General features: G+C 52.3%; 1 protein-coding gene across 6 annotated transcripts; it reads left to right on the forward strand.

Moving 5' to 3' along the window:
* The first annotated feature begins 1,126 nt into the window (after positions 1-1,126).
* On the forward strand, positions 1,127-27,062 carry TAB1 (TGF-beta activated kinase 1 (MAP3K7) binding protein 1). Of its 6 annotated transcripts, XM_086402911.1 has the most exons (13): positions 1,127-1,182; positions 1,692-1,744; positions 14,436-14,549; positions 14,708-14,844; positions 15,163-15,316; positions 16,216-16,302; positions 16,797-16,935; positions 17,896-18,009; positions 18,969-19,080; positions 20,577-20,721; positions 22,224-22,446; positions 23,438-23,600; positions 25,138-27,062. In XM_086402911.1, the coding sequence occupies exons 3-13, from the start codon at positions 14,532-14,534 to the stop codon at positions 25,343-25,345; spliced, it is 1,500 nt and encodes a 499-aa protein (XP_086259037.1). In that variant the 5' UTR covers positions 1,127-1,182; positions 1,692-1,744; positions 14,436-14,531; the 3' UTR covers positions 25,346-27,062. The 6 variants fall into 6 exon arrangements, with proteins under 6 accessions (XP_086259037.1, XP_086259038.1, XP_086259036.1 ...); XM_086402912.1 differs by lacking the exons at positions 1,692-1,744; positions 14,436-14,549 and adding an exon at positions 9,082-9,151; XM_086402910.1 differs by lacking the exon at positions 1,692-1,744.
* Positions 27,063-27,728: the final 666 nt, after the last annotated feature.

Here is a 27,728-nt window from a genome sequence, read left to right on the forward strand (position 1 = left end):
CAAGCTTTGACAGTTTCATCTCCTAAATAAAGTCCATCAGCTGACTCAGGCCACTCCAGGGACTGTTGCCTCGATCTAGTAAACAGTCTCCTAATCTGTCTTTTCATCTCCACTCCAAGTCTCTTCTAAACACCAGTTCTGCACACAGTAGTCAAAGGAATCTTTGTACCAACAGGGTTATGTCAACGACTTGCTCAGAAGTCAACAGCTTGCCTTTGTCCTCCAGATGAATAGCCCAACTCCTGCCTGGGCTAGCAGGGTCAGAGTCCGCCCTCTTACCGGCTTCACTCCACTCCCCCTCCCTCTCCGTTCCCGCCTCAGTGGCCTTCTGTGACACCCACGCTTCCTGAACCCACCACTCCCTTTCCTCGCGCTATACCCTCTTGCTCTCTCGTCAGTTAAGCCACACTCTTATGCTTGCCACAGCCATAAACTCTCTTCCCAGCAAGTAGCACCATTCAAATGACTTACATATGTTAATGTTGTCCTCTCCAATTAAAATGTTAGTTGTTTGAGGGCCTGTCTTGCTTGATGCTTCACCCCCAAAGGGTCAGGCACAGTTATCCAAAGAATATTTATTGAGTCAATGAATAATTCCCCCGCCCCCACCCCCACGCGAAGAGCCCACTCATTGGAAAAGACCCTGATGCTGCGAATGATGGAAGGCAAAAGGAGAAGGGGAGGGCACAGGATGAGCTGGCTGGATGGCATCACCGATTCAATGGACATGAATTTGAGCAAACTCCGGGGAGGCAGGCGGGAAGCCTGGCGTGCTGCAGTTCATGGGGTGGCAGAGTCGGACACAACTAAGCGACTGAGTAACAACCGCTCCCAAACTGCTCATAAAGTACCCCAAACTTTTAGGAGCCCCACCTGACACGGATTCTGGAGAATGCTCGCAAATAAAGGATGAGCGGCAACCGCAAAAGGAAGCGCACTTTTTTCCGCTTTTTGCCCTACAGGAGAAAGGATTCAAAAGCGCGCCTGCGCAGTTCGCTTCGCTACGGCCGCATCCTACTTCGGCCATGGGGTGGCGCTGCGCGCATGCTCCCTGATAGCGCGGTCCTCCTGACTGGCTTCGGGCCACTCTAGCCGCCCTTTTCGACTGCTCCGCCGGGAGGCGGGCGCGTCCGCGGGGGTCCCTCCAAGATGGCGGCGCAGAGGAGGAGCCTGCTGCAGAGTGTGAGGAACCCACTCGCTCTTCGGGCTGGGGGTTGGGAGCCCCGGGGGAACTGTCGGGTGCAGGCGCGGCTCCCCCTCCGCCTTTGGGCTGCCTCCCAGTCCCTAGCCGGGTGTGGCCGTCACCCTTCCCGTTTCCCGGGCCGGCCCACCCCCCTCATTCGTGACCGGGGGGCGCGTGCAGCCCCGCAAGGCCTGCGCGTGCGCGCTGCTGCCCAGGCCGTCGGGGGCTCGGATTCGCGGTCCAGCCGCCGCGAGCGTCAAGGGCGCGTGGAGGGTGGGAGCGTCCTGAACCCTGCAGGGATACTAGCGCGCGGCCGCCGAGAGAGCCCGAGCTGCGAGCCCACCCCGGGCCCTGGGCAGGCCGTTCGATAATCCTCATAGCAACACCAGCCCGTTGTGTGTGGCTTACTGTATTCCAGGCTTTGTGCCAGTCGCCTTACATTTGTTTGTAAGTTTAATTTTCATATCAGCCCCGTGAGGTAGATACTGTAATTCTTCCTGTTTTACAGATGAGGAAACTGAGGCACAGAGAGGTGGTCCTTTGCCCAAGGCCACACAGCTAGTAAGTGGCAGAGGCAGGATTAAAGTTAGGGATTCTGATTGCAGAACCTCTCTTAACCTCTAGGTTATACGGAAGGAATGGCTGGGTTCAGACCCTGGTTCTAATTCACTATTCCTCCACTGGCCTCAGTTTCCTTAGGTGTTAGGTAAGAGTAGGTGGTCTGTGTGTGGGGGAGGTGGGGACGTTGTCTTGAGATTCCACTCCTCTCAGTCTGGACCCTCCTGGGTTTGTCACTGGTGTCTTCCAGCCTCTGCATCCTTTTGACTCACGTTCACGTCCATGGTGCATGTTGGCACCATGGACCTATTCTGACTTGCCAGGGCGGGTTGGCAGTCACCTGGGTCCTCCTCAGACATGGCAGTCTGTTGTACTTGTCTGTGGACTTGACTGCCTCCTGTAGTGGAAAGTGAAGAGAGGGATTTATGATCTACAGTGAAGAGTGTCACCATTGCCTGCCTCCACTGGGTGGGCATTTAATACATTGTTTGTAAAATAATGAGTAAAGCATTTGAAGCCAGGTCCAGTGCTCAGCCTTCCCTGGTGGGGAATGCTCTCTTCCCCTCCACACCTTTGGCTACCCCTTTATTTTACTGCTGCCTGGCAGTTTGGCCTCATCTTTGAGTTGGTTAGGTAGGCCTAGCCTTCTGTTTTGTAGGAGGGCAGGGCCCCTGTGCAAATGTCCCCAATGTAGTAAACATTGAGGAAATACCGGCTGGATGGTGGCAAGTGCTGGAGTGGTAACTGTTGTAGGCTGACTTGGCTTGCCGAAGAGAGTGGCTACCAGCTTCCCTCCCTTCTCCGTGTCATGGAGCCCAAGTGTCTCGGGTTAGACAGAGGCGAGCTTTGCTAGCTCCAGAATGTGTTCCTGGGTGGTGCGCATTTTAAAAAGTTGGCTGGTTAGCTTGAAGCACATAGCATGATGATGAAAGGCAAAGGAATGGTGGGCGTGCCCACATTAGGCCCCTCCCACCCGAATGTCGTTAGAGACGTCTTTGCTCACAGGGTGTCTCAGCACCCGTGCACGGGTGCTAGGCCTGGCCTGCCCTCCCCTGTCCTGAGTCTTGCTGAGAGGAGCTCACACAGCATCATTCCGCAGGTGGCTGTAAGGGATGCTGATCTGTGTTACTGGGCCTGGGGATACGAAGATAAATAGGGCGGATATCCACCCTTACTGCATTTGCAGCACTGCGTGGAGAAGCAGGCATCACAGAGACAGTGATGAAGGCACTCTCCCGTCAGTGTGAAGAGGGGCTGCTGATGGCCTGATTTGGCCAGGTCATTGGAGGCTTGCAGGAGGGGCTGTGCGGGGTGCTGAGTAGCTGACAGATGGCTGAGCGCCTCATGGCATGTCCTCCTGAGGAGTTTCACCTTTGGTCCCCAGGTGGCGTAGTGCCTTGAAAGGTCTTTCGAAGAGAAGAGGAGCTTTTGAAGTAGCTTCAAAAGAACATGGGCCCTTCACAGCCTGATAAAACAGCTCACCAGTCCTGTATGGCCTTGGGCAAGTCACATAGCATCCCTGAACCTTGATTTTTCACTTAACTTCCCTGAACCTTGGTTTCCTCAACCAAGGGTACTCCCAGGAGTGTTGTTCGTATTAAATAAACATGTTACATGCCTGACCTGGTGTGGTTATGCTCCAGCCATGAACCTCCACCTTCAGTTCTGCTCTGAATGAAGGCTGCATTTCTTTTCCTCCAGTGTCACCGAGTACTTACTGTGTGGCAGGCACTGGGTAGGGGCAGGGGACTCTGCCCTCATGAAGCTTATGTTCTGGGAAGGGAGACAGGAAACAGTAAGTACAGACTGTATATGATATTACAGTTTCTGGGACATAACACAGGAAGTGATACGAGGAAGAATAGGCAGGATTCACAGACAGGATGATGGAGGGCCTGTTGTAGAGAGTGGTCGGGGAAGATTGTTTGACATTTGATGAGATGCACGGGCCGTGTAGGAGGGAGTATTTCTGCATGAGGCAACAGGGATGCAAAGGCTCTCCTGTTCGAAGATCATCAGGAGGCCAGCATGGCTGCAGTGGAGTGGAGTGTGTTCGGGGAGTGGTAGATGCTTGACGTCTGAGGGAGCCTTGTGGATCCTCATGTGAGCTCTGGGTTCTGTGCTAAGTGCAATGTGACACTCTCAGGTTTGAGTCGAGGCATGAAGCGATCTGATTGGTGGCGGGAGCAGGAGCCTTCCGTAGAGAGGCAGGCATTTGAGTGGCGAGAGCGGAAGCGTGGTGCGCAGTGCTGTTGGTCGTCCAGGTGTGAGATGACCGAGGCTTGGCCGGCGATGGCAGAGGGGTGGTGAGGAGTGCTGGGTTCTAACTGCATTTCGGGGAAGAGCTGATAGGATTTGCTGGCAGATCAGGCGTGGGTGTGGGACAGAGGAAGAAGAGTTGAGAAGGACGACAAGGTTTTCACTGGAACAACAGTGGTGCCGTTTACTGAGGTGGGGGACCTTGGGGGCAGGGGGAATCACTAGTTTGAGTTTGCCTAAACTATTACTTGCTTAATTGTAAGAAAGTTCACTTGAAATCAGTTTTTTCCTAAGCAGTTATATCTATGATATCCCAAGTCCTAGCCGTATTTCCCACCCCCTACAGTGTGTATGAAAATAAACAGTACAGCCTTAAAGTGAAAACATCCTTTAGGTCATCACCTGTAGCCATCTCATCACCATCAAAATGTTGTCTAGCTGCTCTAGGGCACAGTAAACTCCACAATTATTAGTAGCCCCTTTAAGAGTGTATCAGGTCTATATCTCTGATGAAAACAGAGAATCTTTGATGGAAACCCTAGTGAAAGATGTGGGCGCCAGGAGTGGAGTTGCTCCCAGAGAAGCAGGGAAGGAAAAGGAGGTCATTCAGAAAGATGGAGACGGCATGAGGCGTCAGGGTGTTTTAGGCTTTTTGGAGAGAGAGAACTGTCCCCCCGCCTGCCCGGAGTCATCTTCCTGCGGGCTTTATTCTCCCTTTCTGAGCTTCTTTTTTGCCTCTAAGGAATCCGGGTGCTTTCGCCACAAAAACACTTGGCCTTTTCATATAATAATTTGATATTCAAGCTGTGGCCTGAACTTGGAATCATGCTTTTGTCCACTTCTGCTGCCCAGGAGTTTGAGATGAGTCTCCACAGGGAGTTGTATGGAGTATTTTACGTGACGTGGTCACATATGTACATGAGGTGCTAATACATAAATATATGTGCACGAGGTGTAATGCCCTTAAAGGGTTAAATATAGTTGAATCACTAGAGAAATGTATACCAAAATATTAATTTTGGAAACGCCCTCACAGTCAAAATTAGGCTTTTTGAAAGAGATTCTTTCTTGTGAGAAATGAATTTGTAACCTATCAAAGAGCTGAGTGGGCCGTGCTCACAGTTGCACGTGTTTACTCGGCGCTGTGAGCCGTAAGATGCCCCCTTTCCAGCTTCTCACGACTCGTGTTCAGGCGCTCAAGTGCTGCTTGCTGCTGGCGCTTCGGGCCTGGCATTTGCAGGCGGGGGATAAAGCATGCCTCAGCGGGTGCCGGGTGGAGGGGTGGGTGGTTTGTGTGAATAGAAAATAAATGACCTTTCCGAAAACTGTTCAGAAATGTGGAGGAAGGAAGCAAGAGGGTAGGCAGTCTGGTGGGTTTTAATAGAATCAGCAGGGAACGCTTGGTGTGGATAATCCCTATGGAGGTGGAGAAAGCGGGGAGAATAGAACTGAAGCTTACTTAGCCACAGCGGGGTGAGAATGATTTTGGGGGCCACTGCTGAAATCAGGGGGGACCCAATACTCTCCCACTCCAATATGGGCAGCACCTCCTGGAATTCTCTGGAGGCTTGTTACTGAACATTTGAGCTGCCGTGGGGACTGCAGTTTAGGTACCTGAGAAATTGCCCAGATGTCATCGGGTCTAAGATATTGCTTGTAACGACACATCATTATTTTATATGCTACTAAGAAAGAAAGCACACTACTGATTAACTTGTAATACACCAACTGCCGAGATACTAAAAATGTTGAAAATACATGTCTTCGAATCAGTGAAATAAAGGGGCCAATTAACAGCACCAGGCTACAACCTGAGAGTTGCCGCAAAGCCAAAGAATTAATGGCCAGGGAGCAGGTGCCCAGTGTACCCGGTTGCTCAGGGAAAGGGCCCCGCCGCCTTGGGCAGGATTTTCCCAGAGCCTAGGACACGTTCATGAGGTGGTCAGTGTGTGCTGGTATAAAACTCATTGCTACTTATGAAAGTTATTTGTTCTTTAGTTCTCTTTCAAACTTTATGATGCTCTCAAGAGATAGACTAGTATGTACATAGGACCAAGCACCTTTCTGATTCTTGCTAATCTCCCTTTTTTCAACAGAGAGAACAGGGCTTCAGCCCACAGTGCAGTGGGCCAAGAGATCAGTTAGAATTTCCTAACCTTGTTTTGTTTTCCTTTTTATCAAGGTCAAGATCTGGCAGGCAATAATGTTATCCACTTATAATACTAACAAGTTCACATTAAAAATGAAACCATTTGAATAAAAAAAAAAGGGCAAATTAAAGAAGAAACATGAAGGACTTCCCTGGTGGTTTAGTAGCGAAGACTCCATGCTCCCAATGCAGGGGACCCAGGTTCTATCCCTGGTCAGAGAACTAGATCCCACATGCTGCAACTGAGTTCACGTGCTGCAGCTGAGACCTTGCACAGCCTAATAAGTTAATAATATTAAAAAGAAAAAACATGAAGTAGGTAATTTGTTGAAGATAGTGAGTAGATGGTTGAGGTTTGGGGAGCACGGGCCTCCAGCACCAGTTAGATTTGAGCAGGGCCTTTGGGGATGGGCAGGACTTAGAAAGACAGAAAGGGGAAGGCCCAGCCCTACCATAGATACTTTTTAATATGCTTTTTGGGTAATTCTTTTGAGTTTCTTTTTTTCTTTATTTAAATAGCAAACCAAGTTAAGTTGTCTAGAAACTCAGCGTTTCAAGAGTGCCAGTGTGAAATAAGAGCTTTGCTCAGCATGGTTCATATGCATGAATAGTTTTCAAGTGCGTGCTTGTTTCTGGGACTGTACCTCTAAGGTCAGTAACCTCTTCATTTGAGGCTCCAAAAATACACATGGCTTTTCAAGTATCATAAACCTTCAGTGGAGGTGTTACTTCCCTTCTGTGTTTGCTGCAGACACCTCCTGTCAGAAGCGGGTTAGCTTTCCACGCTTTTTGTTCTGGTCACAGTTTTTTGGAAATCATTTGGAACACTCTGTAGCAGGCCTTATCTGTACAAGACAGCTGAGTGAGATTGTCCATCTGTCAAAGGGTGAGATTCAAAACTGTGTCAACAGGCTGGAAGGCTGAGATGAAAGCATTACAATATAATCCAACCGATAAAAATTTAGGTTTAAAAAGCCCTCTACAGGAGTGTGGTTGCAGGGGACTGACTCGAGAACTTCAGAGAGAAAAGATTTTGCTATTCAAGACAGTAGGAATTTTCACGTGGAGGCTACATGCCCATCTTTTCTTTAGGTGTATGGAGGCTTTTGACTTTTTGTGTTGATTTTCTATCCTACCACCTTTATTTATTTCCTTTGAGTTGGTTTTATTATTTATTCTTTGGGATTTCCAAGTACTGTCATATCAAATTCAGATAGAGATAACTGTGTGTCTTTTCCAAGTCTTAAGCCCTCCTCCTTTTCTCTTGTCTAATTGCATGTGCTAATACCTCTAATTCATTGTTAAGTGATGGAGGTTGCAGTATCCTTGCCGTGTTTCTGATCTGAACACGAATACCTCTTGTGTTTACGCAGTAAGTAAGACGCTGGTGTTAGGACTGACTGAAGTATACATACAATGGCACATTAAGAAAATATCCATCGATTACAGTTTCCTTAAGTGTCTTTATGGACAAAGACTGCCTTTAAATAAAAATAGCCCTGGAGTACTTACCCACTGACCTAAACACTGATTGCCAGTTAATAAAATAATATATTTCCAAAATATCACTAGCTCATCATTATGAAAATCAAATATCAGAAAAAGCACTCGACATTGTTTAAGTATCCAGACACTAGGCATAAATACTGTAAAGAGTAAGGTGCTTGCTGAGTAGATTGACCACTGTCAGACACACAGTCTCTGGATTGGGGAGCTTGCTGTGCTCACGTCAGCCACACACGGCTGCAACCGCCAGTGCGGCGTCAGCCTGCTCCTGAGAGCAGCATTGTGTGCTCCCATCGTGAGGTGCTTTTACATGAACCGTTCCCCTGCCACGACACACTGACGTGGTGAGTTCCCCAGTCATCCACCTGAATTGGTTTCCTTCCTGTGAGAGAAACTAACGTACCAGTCTTTCTCATAGTGCATTTGTCAGTGCTGAGTGGGGCCATAAGTGCTTGGGTGATAATTTATTTTTTGCTGGAAAGTATGAATGTGTTGGGAAGATTCAAGTCCCTGGAAAACTGTGTCTGTGCCTCGTGGGAGTTAGGAAGCGGCAGGGGAAGCACGGCGGTTGCAGCATGGGTGGCAGGTTTCGCATCGTGGTGACACATTTGTATTGTTCACCTCATGTTAGAGGACGAGCTTAGTCCATCTTAATCTCAGTGCTAATCACAGGCAGGGTTCTAGAACGTGTAAACGTCTTCTCCCATGCTTTAAAACAGTTAATGGCATTTCGGGGCACCAAATATTGGCTTCTTGGCCCATCTTTTCAAGAGGACAAGTGACCGTCATGATTGAGGAGTTGCTTTTATGCCTCTGCTTATTCTTGTGCTTAACTTCATCCCAGGTGGTGGCAGGAGAGAGACCCTAGAAAAGGAGTTTCTTGTGAAAATTTACTTGCCAGGTTTCCTGAGACCTTTGTGAGGTTCTTGGGGATGAAGATATGTTGATCAGGTCTAAGATAATAGGGGATGATTGGCAACATATTTCTTTCTCTCTTTTTTTAAAATTAATTTACCTTTGGTTGTGCTGGGTCTTTGTTGCTGTGCTCTGGCTCTCTCTCGTTGCAGCGAGCTGGAGCTGCTCTTCATCATGGTGCACAGGGTTCTCGTCGTGGCTTCTTGTTGCAGGACACAGGCTTCGGTGGTTGCAGCACGTGGGCTCAGGAGTTGCGGCTCACAGGCTCTAGAGAGAACAGGCTCAGTAGTTGTGGGGCATGGGCTTAGGGCAACATCTCTTTCTGGAAAAATAACTCCTTGGCAATGAACTCCTTTCTGTGGTCTGAAAGGCCTTCCTCTGTCCCCACCTGGGCACACACGTGCATGCGTGTGTGTGAACACAGGAACAAGCTACTTGTCCTGCTACTCACTGCAGAGGCGATGCCAGCCTCATGCTCCCTTAACCCTGCTCATTTTATGTTCTGCCTCAGGGTCTTCGAGTGTACTGTTCCCTCTAACTGGAAGGCTCCTTGAAATGACCACTGCTCCATCATCATTCAGGTCTGTCTCAGAGGTCACCTCCCCAGGCAGTCTTCCTTTAACGTCCTTGTCTAGAAGAGGCCTGCCCATCCCCGTCTGTCCCCTTACCCTGAGGTGTTTTCTCCGTAGCGCATTGCCCTGTCTACAAGTGCCTTGTTTATTCACTGTATAACGTGTTTGAAGTCTTTCTCCCTAGCAAGGAAATTTCAAGTTAAGGACCCTTGGTTATTTTTTCTGCTGTGTCCACAGCAGCTGGGGTAATGTCAGCCTTTTGTAATGTTCAGTAAATATTTGTTGAATGAATATATGTATTAATCAAATATAGTTTCTTCATGTAATGTTGTATGGGGATTCCAGAGAGTCAAGCTTGCACTTACATTAAAATAGACATTTTTGTTGCTTTTAAATGAGACAGGTTAGGATTAGAGCAAGAAACAATTTTGAATTACCATAAAGGAGTTTTTTGTTTTGTTTTATTTCCCTGTAGCTCAACCTGTCAAGAGAGTTATTAGGTTGGTGAAAAAGTAATTGCGGTTTTGGATCATGAATTTTAAATCATTATAACTAGGCTGAAACACATTTATTAATCAAAATGTGCTGTGACTTAGTCCACTCAGTTACGCAGACTCTGCGACCCCATGGATTGTAGCCTTCTAGGCTCCTCTGTCCATAGGGATTCTCCAGGCAAGAGTACTGGAGAGGGTTGCCATGCCCTCCTCCAGGGGATCTTCCCCACCCAGGGATCAAACCCAGTCTCCCGCACTGCAGGCAGTCTCTTTACTGCCTGAGCCACAGGGGAGGCCCAGAATAGTCAGCACACTACAGCCCATTAAAGTCAGCACATCTTTGCCAATGAGAAATAAGTCTTTATTCCTGTAGCGTCAAAGTCCATACTTCGGGATTCGATGAACTCTTAGAAAGCATTTTCTGCCTCCTGCTGGTTGTGGAAGCATTTTTCATGCAAAAAGTTGTCAGGATGCTTGGTGGTAGTCCGTTGGTAAGAGGTCAGGTGAACATGGCAGATGAGGCAAAGCTTCATAGCCCAATTCATTCAACTTTTGAAGTGTTGGTTGTATGACGTGTGGTCGGGCATTGTCGGGCAAGAATTGGGCCCTTTCTGTTGACCAGTGCCAGCTGCAGGCGTTATAATTTTCAGTGCATCTCATCTGTTTGCTGAGCATACTTCTCTGATGTAATGTTTTCACCAGGATTCAGGAAGCTATGGTGGATCAGACAGGCAACAGACCACTAAACAGTGACCATGACCTTTTTATTTTGGTACAGGTTTGTCTTTGGGTATAAGTTTGAAGAAGCTTTGGATCTTCTTCTCAGTCCAGACACTGAGCTGGTCATTGCCAGTTGTTCACATAAAATCCTTTTTGTTGCACATCACAATCCAAGTGAGAAATGGTTTGTTGTTGCTTAGCATAAGAGAAGACGACACTTCAAAATGATGATTTTAAGGGTTTCCTTGGTGTCTCGGTGGTAAAGAATCCACCTACCAAGCAAAACAATGAGTTTTCTGACTGTGACCAGCTCATGAGGCACGCACTTATCGAGCTTTCTCACCTTTCCAATTTGCTTCAAATGCCGAATGACTGTAGAACGGTCGACAATGAGTTCTTCAGTAACTTCCTGTGCACTTGTAAGAGGACCAGCTTTGATGATGGCTCTCCATCGGTCATTGTCAACTTCCGATGGCCGGCCACCACGCTCCTCATCTTTAAGGCTCTCGTCTCCTTTGCAGAGCTTCTTGAGCCACCACTGCGCAGTGTATTCGTTAGTTCGTTAGCAGTTCCTGGGCCAAATGCGTTGTTGATATTGCGAGTTGTCTCTGCTGCTTTATGACCCATTTTGAACTTGAATAAGAAAATCACTTGAATTTTCTTTGTGTCTAACATCATTTCCCTAGTCTAAAATAAGTATAAAATAAACAGCAGTAATAAGTCATTAGCAAAAAAAAAATAAAGGGAGAAATGTGCATTAAAATGATGTATAACATAAGCACATTTATTTAAGGATATATGCCAGTATCAAACAGCAAAGTTCATCAACAGCGCAAAACCAGTTACTTTCGCACCAGTCTAATAAACATCCAGCAGCACCAGAGCTGAGCAGAAATTCAGCTCTTACTGCTGTTCCTATTCCACTGACAGCTTTCAGTCATATTTTCTGTTGTCAGAGCATAGTTTTTTAGCCCTTGTGGTGAAATTGTGTGTATTTTTAAAAAATCCTGTAAAGAAAACACAAGGGCATTTAAAGATATACCGTGTTGATGAATTGCAAAATTCAACCTAGCAAAGGTATCACATCTCCTCAGATTGATCTATAGATTTAAAACAATTCCAGTAAAAACTCCAGCAGAATTTTCTGGTAGATACAGACAAGCCGATTCTAAAATTTATAGGGAAGGGTAAAGGAACTAGAATACCCAAAACAGTTCTGAAAAAGATTCAAGTTAGAGGTATCACATTAACCAATTTTATAATGTAGATTTTAAATATAGACTTAAGGTCATGGTAATCAAGATCATCGAGTTGGTCGAGGGATAGACACATAGATCAACAGAGTAGAACAGAGTCCAGATACAAGTATGGCCAGTTAATTTCTGACAAAGATGCAAAGATAATTCAGTGGCGAAAGAATAATCTTTTCAACAAATAGTATTGGAAAAAATGGACATCCATTTGCAAAAAAAAATGGACTGAAATCTCCTGCCTTATATAGAAATTAACTCAAAATGGATCACAGGTCTAAACATAACACGATAATACTTTTAGAAGAAAACAGAAGATCTCTTGACCTGGGACTGGGCAGAGAGGTCTTAGACATGACATCAAGAGTATGAACCATGAAAGAAAAAAATGATTAAATGGATTTCACTAAAGCTAAAAAGTTGCTTTTCAAAAGACACTAGTAAGTGAATGAAATAGCAGGCTACAGACTGGGGGGATATTTGCAAATCCCATATGCAAGGGATGACTTTTATCCAAGATATATAAAGAACTCGCAAAATTCAGCAGTTAAGAAAACAACTCAGTTAAAACATGGGCATGAGACAAACAGATGCTTCAACGAGGAAATGTGGATGACGAAAAAGGCACATGAAAAGCTGTTCCACATCATTATTAGTCATTAGGAGATGCCAATTAAAGATGTGATGGGATGTAAGTACACACTTCTCAGAGTGCCTAAATTAAAGAAAGAAAAAAAAGTACCGTGTAGTGGTGAGGATGCAGAGCACCTGGAGCTCCTGTGCATTACCTGTGGGATGCAAATGGTACACCGCTTTGGAAAACAGTTTGACAGTTTCTTACAAAGTTAAACAGCAGTCTCACTCTTAGGTATTTACCCTAGCGATATGAAGAGTTATGTTCACACAGAAACCTGCCCATGAGTGTTTATAATAGCTCTCTTCATAATTGCCCAAAACTGGAAACAGCCCAGATGCCCTTCAGGGGACGAATGGATAAACTCTACCACATGCGTGTGATGGAATACTGCTCCACAATAAAAAGGCACCACCTGTGGATGCGGGCACCAACTTGGATGAAGCTCAGAGGCATAATGCTGAGCAGGAGAAGCCAGCATCAAAAGGTCATACCCTTAAAGACCTGGAGTACAGTGGTGGTGGCCTGGGGCTGGTGGAGGGGGAGAATGGGGAGTTTTTGTTTGATGGGTTTAGAGTTTCAGTTTCACAAGATGGAAAGAGTTATGGGGATGGATAGTGGTGGTGCTGCACAACATTGGGGATTTATTTAATAGCAGTAAGAGGCGCACTTACAAACGGTTACAATGATAAAGCTTATCTTCTATGTGTTAACCGCAGTAAAAGAGGGGGAAAGTTATGTACCACGTGATTTCATTTATGGCATTCTTGAAAAGACTGCATAGTGATGGGGCACAGGTCAGTGGTTGCCAGGAGTTAGAGGAGGGTGTGGCTTCAAAGAGGCACCTGAGGGCACGTTTGGGGTTGCTGGGCTCTTCCTTGTCTCAGTTGTGGCTGTTCTGTGTCTCAGTTTGTTACACAAATCTCTACAAGTGTTAAAATTCATAGACCTACCCACCAGAAAGGCAGTGTTACTATAGGCTAATTTAAAAATAAAAACGAACTCCCACAGCCTGCTGAAGTTGCTCCATGGTGCAAAGCATACAACTAAAGTGCTGAAATAAATGCAGCATAGAAGCAATTAAAATGGAAAAAAAAAAAGCCATAAAGTCCCTCCCTGTCAATATGTAAATAAACAAAAGATGAAATGTGCCACAAAAGCTAAACCACAGGCGTTTTACATATCTGATTGCAAAAGCCAGCTGAAGTGGTTTTCACATCCTTTTTTGAAGACTGTGAGTGCTGACTTGAAAGAAGTTGTGCACAGTATTCGTGCTTGTTCAGTTTTCAGTAAAGCTTTCAATCCAAATTTTCCTCTCCTTGAGCTGAACTTGGATTTTCCCAGCTGTTTTAGTTTGCTCTAGTTCAACACGGTGGGCACAGGAATGCCTCTGTGAACCAGGCACAGCTCTCAGGTAGGGGCCGGGTACAGGGGAGGCTTCCAGTGAGATGGCGTGGATCACACCTGTGCCTTGTGTCAGGGTCGTTTCCGGGGCTTAGAGAATGCAGGTGTTCAGAGTGTCCCCCAAGGAGATTGAGGAAATGCAGAGTCTGAGCTGGCTCCTGGACAGCTCTGTGCATGTTTTAAGGCTCCATCTGGGTTGTACTGAACAGCCTGCTTTGAGACCTATGGGGTAGAATGGGAGTTAGACACAGGCAGGGCTGGGGGACCGGGTGTAGTAGAGATATGCAAGAGGGCTGGCAGCCAAGCCTGGGGGAGATCTTCCTAAGGAAGGCTTTCTGGAGGTGCTGACTCCCTAGCCAGAGTCCCGAAGGACGTGGAGAATTATTAGACAAAGAGGCTGTTCCACACAGGAAGAAAGAGTGAGATGTGGACAGGGCACTCCAAGCATTTGGTACTAGTAGAGAAGCATGTGGGGGTGGGCGCAGATGGGACTGGGCACCAGGGTGAAGCAGGAACCAGGGGTGGAGACCCTAGTACCAGGAAGAGTGAGGCTGAGCTTTGTCAGTTTCTCAAGTGTCTGAATCAGTCCCCTGGGAAGAGCTACCTGTACTCAGCCAGACAGCCTGAGCCCCACCAGGATCAGACACTCTGTGGGAGGGGCCTGGAAATCTGCAGTTTGAACCAGCGCCCAAGGGACTGCAGTGTGAGGTGGGGACCACCAGGGAGGGGAGTTTTACGCCGGGAGTTTCCTTCACTTGTGTCTGTGTGTCTGACTCGTGCTCCGTCCGTAGAGCAGCACATTCCTGGAGACCACTGCCGAACCTTGCGTTTGGGGACTCCAGTCTTTTTCACGTGTCTTGGGGACTGTTGTGGATTAGACGGAAACCATGCAAACCCTTCTGCAGGTGTGTGTTCATACCCGCGTCGTTGTTTTCCAGGAGGAAGTGGAACCTTCTGGGTGGGGCTTTAGGCCTGCTAGGTTTTTGCTGGGGAAGAAAAGATGAGGTGGGGTCTGCCCTTGGCGAGAAGGTAATGCGTCTTGGTGTCCTGGTGTCCTTCCCAGGAGCAGCAGCCCAGCTGGACGGATGACCTGCCGCTCTGCCACCTCTCGGGGGTCGGCTCAGCTTCTAACCGCAGCTACTCCGCTGACGGCAAGGGCACCGAGAGCCATCCGCCAGAGGACAACTGGCTCAAGTTCCGGTGAGGTGCCGCCACTGCTCTGCTGGGCAGCAGAAGCAGGCTTGCAAGAAAAGCATTTGGCAGCTCTTTGGCGTGGGGCTTACCAAGTACAGTGTGGCCCACGGGAGGTGGCCTGCTCCGGGGGGCAGAGGGCATCCCAGAAGGTCATGGCCAGAGAGAAATGATGGTCAGAGTGGGGACCCAGGTGCTCACTTGAAGCCACAGCCACTGTGTCTTTTGTCTCCCAGTTCCCTTCCTCCTCCCCTCACTCTGGAGCTGGAGTCACTCTTCTGTGAGTGACTGAGGTCTCAGGCCTCTCCTGCCCTGTCTCTCTGTCAGAAGTGAGAACAACTGCTTCCTGTACGGGGTCTTCAATGGCTACGATGGCAACCGGGTGACCAACTTCGTGGCCCAGCGGCTGTCGGCGGAGCTCCTGCTGGGCCAGCTCAACACTGAGCACACCGAGGCCGACGTGCGGCGGGTGCTGCTGCAGGTACCAGGCTCAGGCAGGCCGGCTGTGACTTCCAGGGTTGGCCCAGAGGAGATCCTCCTGGGGAAGGGCTTATGGGCGTCACCTTGGACCCAGGGCTGAGGTGGGAGTTGCTGAGCCCTGGTAGAAGCAGGGTGTTTAGGGTGACCCCTTTCTTTCCATGTGGCTCAGATGCTCGGCCTCGGTGGCCCCTCACTCCTGGTTGGCTGGTGTCGTTTTCCATCCAGTTCTGCATTCCTGCTTGCTGCGGTTCTGGAGTTTCTCCTCCTGGCATCTCCTTTTGGAAGCAGGTCCCAAGGCATTAATTGTAGAAGAGAATGGTGGATTCTGGTTCCTCGAGAACAGCTTTCCCAGCCATTTTCCTGCCTTGGCACCCAAAGGCCTGATCACTCGGGGGCAGTGCCAGGAACTGTCAGCTGCTGCCCCTGGGGAAGGTGGCGACATGGCCCGTGTCAAGGGGCCTTCAGGATGTGGCAGTGACATTAGCTGTCACTGACCTAGACTCACTCTGAGCCAGGGCTGGGTGCTCGAGGGAATGCTCTCAGTGACTCTCAGGCAGCACTTCCTCTGTGTCATAGATGAGGGGCTGAGACTGGCCGGCAGGGGCAGAGCTGACATGCACCCCCCGGTGGCCTGACTCCAAGCCTGTGCTCTCAGCCTCTCTGCCATCTCTTGCTTCTCTGGTTGCTCTGTGATGCCTCCTGGAAGGTACCAGCCCCACGGGGCCGTCTCTGTCAGTCCTTGCTCTGCGGGAGCAGTGGTGCCTGGCGGTCCCCTGTGTGAAGCCCTATCACGTGGTGACCTGCGGTTGCTATGACTTGTTGCTATTAATAAGGGGCGTTTCAGCCTCAGTTGACAGTGGTATTTGAACCTGCCTTCGCTTCCTTGTCCCCTGCGTCCAGGCTTTTGATGTGGTGGAAAGGAGCTTCCTGGAGTCCATTGATGACGCGCTGGCTGAGAAGGCGAGCCTCCAGTCTCAGCTGCCCGAGGTAATGTCCTCAGCCTGTGCCCCTGGAGAAGCAAGGCCCGTCTTTGCTTGGAGCAAGGACTCATCTGCTGTGTCCCTCCCAAGCCATCGACACAGCTGGGCCAGAGCAGCAGGCATTAGGGGGATAGTTCCTGATGGGATGTGGGTGGGTGATGGTTCTGTCCTCTAGGGACCTTGTTGGCCAGCTGTGAGCAGCTGTGCTCTGAGGCTCTGCTTAGGGTGGGCAGGGGTGTGAGAGAAGCCCCTGTGAGGTCGGTCCTTGGCCCGAATCAGTCCAGGCCTCGTCACCTGCCTGCTCACGTCATGCTTTAGGCTCCTTCAGGGCAGCCGGCACAAGTGAGGTTGTGCCTGGTTGTCCTGAAAGACACCTGCTCTGAGCTTCAGCCAGCTTCTGTCCCAGACAGGCCTTAGGTGCTCGCTCTTTAAGGGAGGGCAGGTGGGTGAGATGGTCTCCCAGGCCCTGGCCTGCTCTGAACCCCCCATGATGGCTTCTAGGGTGTCCCTCAGCACCAGCTGCCTCCTCAGTATCAGAAGATCCTCGAAAGACTCAAGGCCTTGGAGAAGGAGATCTCAGGAGGAGCCATGGCTGTCGTGGCAGTCCTTCTCAACAACAGGCTCTACGTGGCCAATGTCGGTGAGCCGCCTGCTTGTCCCAAGGCCGGGCAGTGGGAAAGAAGGTCACCTCAGGATCCAGGAGTCCTTTGAGCAGTCAGCCTGCTCCCCAGACACAGAAGACCTGCAGCGCAAGTGTCCTGAGGCCGCTGGGCGTTTCCTGTTACTCCACACGATATCTCGGTCCCAGCCCAGAGTGTTTGAAGGACCTGCTAGGAGGCGGGCATCCTGGCTTTAGTCCCTACTCTGTCCCTAACTGGCTGTGGCTTGGGGAGTTGTGTCCCCTCTTTGCTCTACCGCAGTGGCTTCCTCTTCTGGGAGAGGCTGCCTGGCTGTGGAAAGACCCACGTGGCGTCCTGTGAAGGGGACCAAGAAGGGCTAGGTGCGGGCTGGAGGCAGGGCAGGGTCCCAGGGCTGATGGGGTTTGTAGGCAAAGAAGGGCCGTCTGGGAACCTGAGAAGCTGGTGCCCCCTGGGTGCAGGCTACTGCAGGGGCTCCGGAGAGATCCCACTGACACGGTGCCTCTTCTCTTCCTCCTTCCCTTAAGATTTCATTATGGGAAAAACTCAAAAGTGTAAACAAATAGAATAGCATTTAATGAACTTCCGTGTGCACCTGCCCCAGCCCCAACATCTTCCCCCGGCCAGTTTCATTTCATCCACAGCCCTCTGTCCCTGCCTTGTTGGGAAGCAAACCCTGGGACTGTCGTGTTATCTGTAAATATTGCAGTGTGTCTCCTTAGAAAAAAGGTCTCTTGTTAAGATCATAATCATCTTTGGTTGACACTGGAAAAGTTTAAACTAATTCCTTAATCTCCCCAGCTCTCCCCAGCTAGTGACTCGCTCCAGTGGTCTGAGCCTGTTTTCTTTGCTCTTTTGAGGGAGTTCCGTGTGTGAGATGCCTGCCTCTTCTCTCTTTTTTACAACGTGTCCTGTTCTTCACTGTGCTCTGTCTTAGCTCAGCTGCTCCAATTCTGCTGCAGGTACAAACCGTGCACTTCTATGCAAATCCACGGTGGACGGTCTGCAGGTGACGCAGCTGAACGTGGACCACACCACAGAGAATGAGGACGAGCTTTTCCGGCTCTCGCAGCTGGGTGAGTGAGGGGGCGGGGCAGGCCCAGGGCTCTGGGGGTGGGGCTCGAGCCCGGTGGCTCGTTCTGCACCTTCTGGTGGCCGTGTAGAGGGAGGCACAGCATGGACAGGCTGTGACTTTGGGCTTGGGACCAGCCTGCCTGGGGTTGAATCCCAGCTCAGCCACTTACTCACTGGTGGTTTGGGATCTTACTCAAGTTTTCTGTGCCTCAGTTTCCCCTTCTGTGCAACGAGGATAATAGTGACACTCAGGATGGTGTAAGGGTTGAAAGGGTTATCATGCGTGGATTGCTTCCAAATGTCCCTGGTGCTCACTGTTGCTGGTGGAGCCTGAGAAGCCAAAGAAGTCCTGGGACTCCAGCCGCCGCCACGGCCACCCCTGCCCTCCCCTGTGAGCTCAGGCCGCAGAGGGAGCTGGGTTGGCCGGTGCTGGATCTCGTCTCCCGTGGGGGAGGAACTCTGAGCCAGGCGTGTTCCCAGAGCAGCGGGGCTGGGCACACTGGGGGACTTGGGGTTAGCTGCCTTCCAAGGCTCCCTGCTGTGACCTCACTTCCTGTTCACTGGGTTCCCATTGCTTTGTTTTTGTGGACATGTCTGTGTCGTCCCCTTTCGGTTCTTTTTTTTTTTTTTAATTTTTTATTTATTGATTTTGGCGGCGCTGGGTCCTTGTTGCTGTGCACAGGCTGTCTCTAGCTGTGGTGAGCGGAGGCCGTCTCTGGCTGCGGCGTGCGGGCTTCTCACTGGCGGCTTCTCTTATGCCGCGTGGGCTCTGGGGCGTGCGGGCTCAGCAGTTGTGCACATGGGCTTAGGTGCTCTGAAGCACGTGCCGTCTTCTCAGACCAGGGATTGAACCCTCGTCCCCTGCATTGGCAGGCGGATTCTTAGCCACTGGACCACCAGGGAAGCCGCTGGGCTCTTCTTTATGAACAAAGCCTGAGGGGTATGTTTCTCCCTCTGGTAGGTTTGGATGCAGGAAAGATCAAGCAAGTGGGGGTCATCTGTGGGCAGGAGAGCACCAGGCGCATTGGGGATTACAAGGTCAAGTACGGGTACACTGACGTCGACCTACTCAGGTAAGCGCCGGCCCAGCTGCCCCTCGTTTGTCTGAAAGACCAGAGGCCCAGGGGCAGATAACAGATTGTAGGCTCTGGGACAAGAGGTAGAGTTGAGGTAGTTCAGAGCCCAAGGAGATTCTTTCATCCTCCTAGACAGGTTGGTGTGGGGCAGGCCCTGGACCCAGCAGGCCAGGCTGGCAGGGGGTCAATTAGGGAGCTGGGTCAAAGCCACAGGCAGCATCCGGTGCCACGGGGCCTGGCAGGCCAGAGTTGGCATGAGCCGCCTCGTGTGGACAGAAACAGACCGAAGGCTGTTGGTCAGCGCTCTCGTGGCTGAGGCCAAGGCGGGGGTGCCAGATGGGTTGTCCCCGCTGGGTGCCACCCAGTGCTCACAGCAGACAGGAGAGGGTAATAATTGTGAGCCTTCGTCTAAGCCGGTGCACGGTTCCTCACATCCACGCTCTTATTCCGTCCTCACTCAGGCCCTGTGAGGTGGTTGCTGTTTCTGCCCCAAAGATATTTTCATGTGAGGAAACTGCCACACGCAGACAGTGGGTGGCCTGCTTGGTCTCAAGGCTAACAATGGGCTGAGTCGAGACTTGAACCCAGGGAGCCTGGATTCAGAGCTTGGGTTTAAGTAATCGAGCTTGGAACCTTTTGTCTCTAATTCATGGGGTTGTGTTTGCTTTATGGGAAGGTACATTGCATTTTAGAGCGATTCAAGAAATGCCCAGGATATGGAGTGAAAAGTGGATCTTCCTCCCACCCCAGGCTCAGACTCCTTCCTCAGAGGCTGCTAGTTTCTGTGCACATGAGCGTATACGTGTGTGTGTGTGTGTTTGGTGGGAGCAGGGAGGGGGCAGATTTCTTTTTCAAGACAGCCACAGATACTCGCATCCCGTGCCGTGTGGTGCACCTGACTGTACTCAGCACAGGCGTGTGCCTCTCTTTTCCTGCACACGTGCAGTCTCCGCTGCCACATTCTTGGTAGCTGCTACTAGGGTTCCAGGGTGTAGCTGTCAGCACCCGCCTAACCTGCCCCTGCTGATGGACTTTTGGGGTGTTTCTAGACTCACTCTTTTAACCTGTTGCCAGGAACGTCCCCTCATCCTTGCCCTGCGTGCGTGTGTTGGAACTTCCTGACATTGCCCAGCTCTGATGGGCCATCAGTTCATGGTCCCTTTGCAGCTGGAGTGTGTTTGGACTCTAGGTCAGCTCTGGGGAGATGTGGACTTCTTTATGGACAGGAGATGTGGAGTGGGGCCAGGATTGGGCCTTTGACCTTGGCTGTTCTGACCTCAGCTGCCCACTGACTTTCCTGGCCTGCTGAGCTTTATTTTAGCAGCTGTCCTCAGAAGACAGGTCTGTTTTCTTGGTTTTGCTCTTTCCTCTATTTCTTTTCCTCTTGTCAGAAGTATGTTTTATTTTACGATCTGGGTGTAGATTCTTCTCACTAGGATGAATGTCCCAGGGCCCATTCCAAGCACAGCTTCCCCTCCACTCTCTTCCCACAGCGCTGCCAAGTCCAAGCCGATCATTGCAGAGCCTGAAATCCACGGTGCACAGCCCCTGGATGGGGTGACAGGCTTCCTGGTGCTGATGTCCGAGGGGCTGTACAAGGCCCTGGAGGCAGCCCACGGGCCTGGGCAGGCCAACCAGGTGAGCTGGGCATGGGCAAAGCATGGCTGACCAGCCTGCAGGGTGGCATGCTCCCTGGGGGCTGCAGTCAGCTCTCCCTCTCAGCTCCAAGGTAATCAGGGACCTAGAGTTCTGATTCTCAAATGGTTTTGCCAGACATTGCTGTGTTCAAAACTGGGAGAAGAAAAAGCCCAGAGTTCCACGCAAACCCATCCCACCCAAAAGCTTTGCTCTCCAGACCTGAAGCAGTGTCAGTCCCCAGGGCCCTGAGCGGAGCCTCAGGGAAGAGGGTGAGGAAAGTGGAGGCAGGCATGGCTCTGGAGACTGTCGGGAAGGGCCTGGCCCGCAGGGGTGCAGCCTGGTACACAGAGCGCCGGACAAGGACTCGTGTGGCCTGCCCAGGTCCCACTCCACCGCCTCTTCCACTTTCCTCTTTGAGCTGTAGGCGGTTTATAGTTTGTTCCTCGTTTCTGAGACGAGGATGCTGACCTCTTAACTGTGTGGGGCTGCGGTGAGGCCCGGGCGAGGTAGACAGAGGTCCTCAGCCCGTGGGAGGTGCTGCTTTCCACTCTGCCTTGGGGTGTGTGTGTCTCTGAAGTGGGACTCGAGGCAGTCACTTGAAGGATGACCTTGAAGGGAAGACCTCGGCTGGCGGGGCCGGGCAGGGAGGTTCAGGTGGTGCTCCTCCTGCCATCTGTGATTCTGTCCTAATGAGAAATAAGAAGGGTAAGTCTTAGGAGCCTGTCTCTTACCACCTGTGTTCTGGGCTTTTCACCTGTTTTATCTCATTCCTTCCAGTCGCCTGATGACGTAGTGGGGGCAGGGGCTCACTGCCATGTCAGATTAGGGAGTTTGGAGCTCAGAGTCCAGGGTCTTGTCTGAGGTGACACAGCTGGTCAGTAATGGAGCTGAGCCCATTTCTACCTCCTCCCCCGGACCATGCCCGGGTCGTTTCCTGTTACCTGCTTCTGCTCTCCTACCTCCAAGAGACTGTGCCCAGCAGTGTGATTTTTTTTTTGTTTGTTTGTTTCTTTGGTCTTCACAATAAGATTATGTCGTGGCTTCTTCTGCCTTCTAGAATGCACTCAACAGTGGACTTTTCTGGGGTCAGAGCCCCGTCTTCATCCTGTAGCCTCAGTTTCTAACAAAAACGGCATATCATCTCCTACAGTAAGTTTGTTCCAGGAAAGAAAGCTTAATCATAATGACAGTTTGTACTGGGCTTTCTAATAGTCTCCGAAGTGCCCTCACATCCATTTTATCCTCATTGTAATGCAGCGAGGTAAATGTTATTCACCCATTGTTTTGGTCTGAAAGCCAAAAATCAGAGAAATCACAAGGTCATATCTTCTCTAATGAGAAAGTTCCAGGAGAGTTATCCTGAATAGCGTGAGAAGCTCAGGTCACAGGCTTGGCTGGTGACCCCTAAGTGTCCTGATTAGACTGTGAAGATGGTGCCGTTGGGGCCTGCAGTCGCTGGGACCGCTCATTCCTCACCGGGTTGGTGCTCCCCCCACCCCCAGGAGATCGCCGCCATGATCGACACGGAGTTCGCCAAGCAGACTTCGCTTGACGCGGTGGCCCAGGCGGTGGTGGACCGGGTGAAGCGGATCCACAGCGACACCTTTGCCAGTGGTGGGGAGCGTGCCAAGTTCTGTCCGAGGCACGAGGACATGACCCTGCTGGTGCGGAACTTTGGCTACCCACTGGGCGAGATGAGCCAGTCCGCACCCTCCCCAGCCCCAGGTATGTATGCCACGTGCACAGGAAGGCATCCGGGGCCACTGTCCAGGGCTGGGCTCGGGCAGAGCCGCTGAGGCCTTGGGCCTCTCTGCCTTGGGTGGCGTGGAGTTGGGAGGCCTGTCTTTGAGCACTTCCAGGTCGGGTTCTGACTTGAAAGCTCTCTGAGCTGTGCTTATATTTCCCTTTTTGTCTGTGAAACCAGGACAGTACCTTCTGCCCTGGCCTCCCCCAAAAGACCTGAGCTGCGGGAAGCACTTTGCAGCGCCATGGGCCACATCTCTGGGACCGTGGCACCCGCTGGCCCAGGGCCTGCTGTGCAGAGCAGGCGCCTCACCTGCATATTTCCTTTCATCCTCATTAATGACATTTACAGAAAGGAAACCGAGGCCCTGGGAGGAGGGGACCTAGGCACAGTTGGCTGTGTCGGAGATGATTTGGTTAGATTTAATTCTGAATCGAGTTGCCCAGGAAGAGAGGCGATTGCGCTTTTGCCCTCCCTCTCAGTGCTGTGTAGTGTCAAGACCATCAGTTCCTGAGGCTGCGTTTCCTTTCCTTTTTTCAAACAAGCAAGCCCCAGCACTCAGGCATCCACAGAGGGATTCGTTCTCCTGCAGACAGCGGGGTTACTGCAGTTCTAGGTTGTTATTGCAACCATATTTTTGTTGGGCCAACCTCAACCAGGAGCATTCTTAGCCCTCGGGTTAAAGCATCGTGGGAAGCCATGCAGTAACCCTTTCATTGAGGCAGCGCAGCCCTGGTTTTTTCTCCTGCCTGAGCACCAGCGATGCTTTGCTGATGAGAGCAGGCCCCTGCCTGGCCAGAACCTTGTCTCTGCCAGATACTCCTTCACCGTCCCAAGGGGCAGAGGGCCAAGCTCGGGGCACCAAGCCGGGCCCCCGCCTATCTTCTCAGCCCCCAGCGCAGTCCTGTTCCTGCCACCCCAGGATTCCCCACCAGCCGCATCCTGTGGCCCACCACTCTCTTCCTCTCACAGCCTCTGGAGGACGCGTGTACCCCGTGTCCGTGCCTTACTCGAGCGCCCAGAGCACCAGCAAGACCAGCGTGACCCTGTCCCTCGTCATGCCCTCCCAGGGCCAGCTGGTCAACGGGGCCCACAGCGCTTCCACCCTGGATGAGGCCACTCCCACCCTCACCAAGTAAGCGCCCATCCCCACCCCCATCCGCTTTCAGGCAGGCCTGCTTCCCGAGGACAGCCCTCGGTCCCTGGATGGAATGGCCACAGGCCGCATCCTGTAGGGTCTTGTTCCTCTCGAACTCCCCAACTCCACATCCCTGGGGAGGCCCGCGTAGATCTGGTTCCAGGAGCTCCTCGAAGCCGGGCAGAGAGGGGTGGGGACAGGCGGTTCATGCCGACAGCCTGCTGTTCACTTCTTCCTGCAGGTGCCACGGGTCAGTTTTCATTTAATAGGAATGTTCTCCTCTTGTTCTTTGCTCCCAGCTCGGAGTGTGTGGTTTGGGAGGTCACCCCATGGCACCTGTGCTTGGGGGGCATTGTTTGGCCTGTGCTGGCCCGTGGGAGCCGGTGCGCTCTGACTAAAAGTGTCCAGTGTTAGCTTTGAAGTGAGGCCTCTAGTTTCAGGCTTGGAGAGGGGTGGCCGCAGCTGGGGGTCTGGATCCTGGGGGTGTGGCGGCAGGCCGCACCCGCAGACCTGCCTGACAGGTCTGGTGTCCACCCCACCCCCTCCATTCTGGGGAGTGTGTCCCGCCCCCCAGCCAGCTGCCACAGCAGGGGGTGGGATCAGGTTTCCACATTCCAGCCCCTGCAGAGAATAATAGAGATGCCACACCCGGCCCACTCAGGAGCTGGCCAGTTGGAAGGGCCACCAGGAAGGTTTCCCTCTGCCTTGCAGGGGCTTATTTCCAGCTCCCTGCCCGCCTCCCCCCACCCCCCCACCCGCCCACCCCACCACTGCCGCTGTGGGCTCAAGGGGCCTGCTAGGCCACTGAGTAATGGGCATCTCCCCACCCCTGCAGCGGAGCCACCAGCTGTGTCCACAAAGGCCGGGAGTGGTAGCGGTTGTCCCAGACCAGGCAGGGAGACTAGCCGCTCTGTGCCTCTGGCTCCCCAGGGCCCCACACAGCCTCTTTCCTCCACCCTGCACTGGAGCTTAGTTGGGCGCCCGGGCCTGGCCCAGTGCTGAGTGCTAGGCAGTGCGGGGCGTTTGGAGGACAGTGGGCTGGCAGGTAATTCCCAGACGTTACAGGCTCTGAGGGTGGGTGCCTGGGGGGGCCTGTCCTGACCCAGCAGTGAGAGGAACGAGGAGGAGTGAGGAGGTTTTCTGGGAGAAGAATGCTGGCCTCCCTGTGGTCAGTGGGTTCTGGAGTGGGGTGGATTCAGAGAGGCTGGAATGGATGGCGTCCAGCTCAGCACAGCTCGGAGGGCGACGTGTTCTATGTCCCGCACAGTAGCCACTAGCCACCCTTGATTATTGAGCGCTGAAGTGAGTGGTCCGTTTTACTTAATTCCAGGTAATTTAAATAGCCACTTGTAGCTAGAACTTCACAAATGCCTTTCACTTTTCACCTGCCCCAAAGAACACCTGACCAGGCTGGCTCTCGTGATGGCCTTTGTCAGAGAGGCCTGTGCCCAGAGGGATTGGCCAAGGCAGGCGCCGTGTGTCCCCAGGCCGGAAGCCAAGGCCTGTGACTGACTTGCCCCTGTCCTGCCCGCAGCCAGAGCCCAACCCTGACCCTGCAGTCCACCAACACGCACACCCAGAGCAGCAGCTCCAGCTCGGACGGGGGCCTTTTCCGCTCCCGGCCCGCCCACTCCCTCCCGCCTGGCGAGGATGGCCGCGTGGAGCCCTACGTGGACTTTGCCGAGTTCTACCGCCTCTGGAGCGTGGACCATGGCGAGCAGAGTGTGGTGACGGCGCCGTAGCCCGGCCGCAGAGTGCCTCCCGACAGGACGGGGCTTGGGAATGGGGCCCAGCTCCGGGCAGGATGGGCCTTTTCCTGCCGTTTGCCTGTGCCGTGGGGGCCAGCAGGGGCCCCGTCGTTCTCTTACCCCACAGCCTTCAGTGCTGTGGAGAATGTTCTCTGAGTTTGCCAACACAGGCTGGGCCCCTTGTTACGGCGCCGGCACAGGGGGCTGCCTCAGCCAGGACCACTGTGTTTTTCCAAATGCGGGTCACAAGTGCGGCAGCCACGAGCACACCAAGTGGGGCCTTGCATGCCGCAGGCCCGCAGCTGCTGCTTTCCCGAGCCCATCCTTTCCCGCCTGCCCTGGAAGAGCCTGTGGCCACTGCTGGCACCCCCACTTCACCCCGGCGGTGGTTCCCGCCTTTCTTCTCCGGCCTCCAGAGGGGAACTCCAGTTGGCATCTGCACCTTTGAGGCCTATACCTGTCCCTGGGCCCGCCTGGGTTCAGGCGGACTGGGATGACTGCAGAGGGGTGGTCAGGTGGGAAGGACCTGGAAGGAGCTGGTCTAACAGGAGCAGTGGTCCTGGAACCCCCCAGAGCCGGGCGGAGGAGAGGTGAGGACGTGTCCGGCCTGAGCGGGACAGCGGCTGCTCTTCTCCGGGAGCCGGTGTGGCTCTTTCCGTCCCAGACCCAGGGAGCCCCAGGTTGGGGAGCCGCTAAGATTGCGATCTTTACCACTGACTGTGAGTCTCTGCTGTTTTCAGGGTAACACACAGGTCTTCCGTCAGGCCACAGGGCTCATCAGAAACAGAGAACAGTGGGAAATGGTTCCGAAAGGGAAGAGGTCTTGGAGACAAGCTGCTCTGGGTGGTCCAGAGCTTTGGAGACACGTACTGTTTCTACAGACTCTTAGGGGAGGATCAGGCCAGCCCAGGCCCTGAGTCAGATCATTTCATGCGTGTGATCTGCCTTCAGCGGGGAGGGGTGCCACCAGGGCGCTCAGCTAGAATTGCCCTTCGTGTTTTCAGAGGAGGAAGCAGGCCCAGGTCACACAGTTAGGGGTGGCGTGTAGGCTTAGTCGCTCACTTGTGTCTAACTCTGGAGACCCCATGGACTGTAGCCCTCCAGGATCCTCTGTCCTTGGGATTTCCCAGGCAAGTGTACTTGCTATGCCCTCCTCCAAGGGATCTTCCCAACCCCATGGATCAAACCCGGTGTCTCTTGCATCTCCTGTATTGACATGCAGATTCTTTACATTTGTGCCACCTGGGAAGCCCAGTTAGTGGTGGAGCAGAATTCACATCTTTCTGTCTCTGAGGTCCCCTGGATTCTTACCGCCCCCTCCCCAGCTCCCAGCTCCCTGCCCACGACTCCCCAGACAGCTCACCAGGGATTGGCCACAGTGTGTGGCCTCAAGTGTGCTTGGAGTGTGAAAAGTCTGAGGCCAGTTCCAAGGTCCCCTGTTGGCTCTGTGGTCCTGGAGTGTGTTTCCCTGTGGTGGGGCAGGGCCCAGTACCATGCCGGTTTCCATGGGGAGCGGATCTCAGCAGGGAGCCCTTAGCCCGCCCCGACTGCGAGGCCATCTCTGTTGTGCAGGTGAGCAGATTTCAGATCAGTCACAGAGACTTGGGAACAAAGGGAATTCTCTTCCAAGAGTGTCTGTGATGCTGTTTGGTCTCTAGAAATAGAATCACTTTTTTATTGCAGTAAAGAAATAATAAAGGGTGGTATCATACGCCGTGGTGTTAAGAGTCTCACTCATATCTCGTGTAACTCTCAGTGGCCCTGGGAGGTAGCTGCTGTTGCCTGCCCTGCTCAGCACCTGGAAGCACCAGCTCCCCAGCCTGGGGGTGGCAGAGCCGGCATGTGGACCCGGCCTCCTGACTGGACCAGAGCTGCCGTCTCCCAGCCCCAGGGAGAGCGCTGTGCTGTCCAGGGCCCCCCAGGTCCTTGCACATCTGGAGAGGCCGACAGGTCTCTCCTGCTGCGGGCCAGGTCCTCTGGCCCATGGACGGTGGCAGGGCTGTTGTGTGGCTCCCAGTCTTCCTGGTGGCGGGCCCGGTTCTCAGCACGAGTGTGGTGTGGCTGTCAGGGCTACAGGCCTCCAGGACACAGGCCTCCCATCCTCACTGGTTAATATACGTTGAGAGGGTTGCTCAGCTTCGTTTCAGTTTTGTCTGCGTGGAAGCTATTCTATGAATACTGGTCCACGAAGAGCCTCTTCCTGCTTTACGGGACTTAGACCTCGTCCCTCTAACACTGTGAAGTCATGTGTGATGAAGACGCTGCCTGGTCATTGCATGTAGCAGGTGCTGCTGCTGCCGCTGCTGCTGAGTCGCTTCAGTCATGTCCGACTCTGTGCGACCCCATAGATGGCTGCCCACCAGGCTCCCCCGTCCCT

Source organism: Bos grunniens, chromosome 5 (genome assembly GCF_055505025.1).
Source record: "Bos grunniens cultivar Pamir isolate PY7600 chromosome 5, Bosgru_T2T1.0, whole genome shotgun sequence".
Lineage (NCBI taxonomy): Eukaryota > Metazoa > Chordata > Mammalia > Artiodactyla > Bovidae > Bos > Bos grunniens.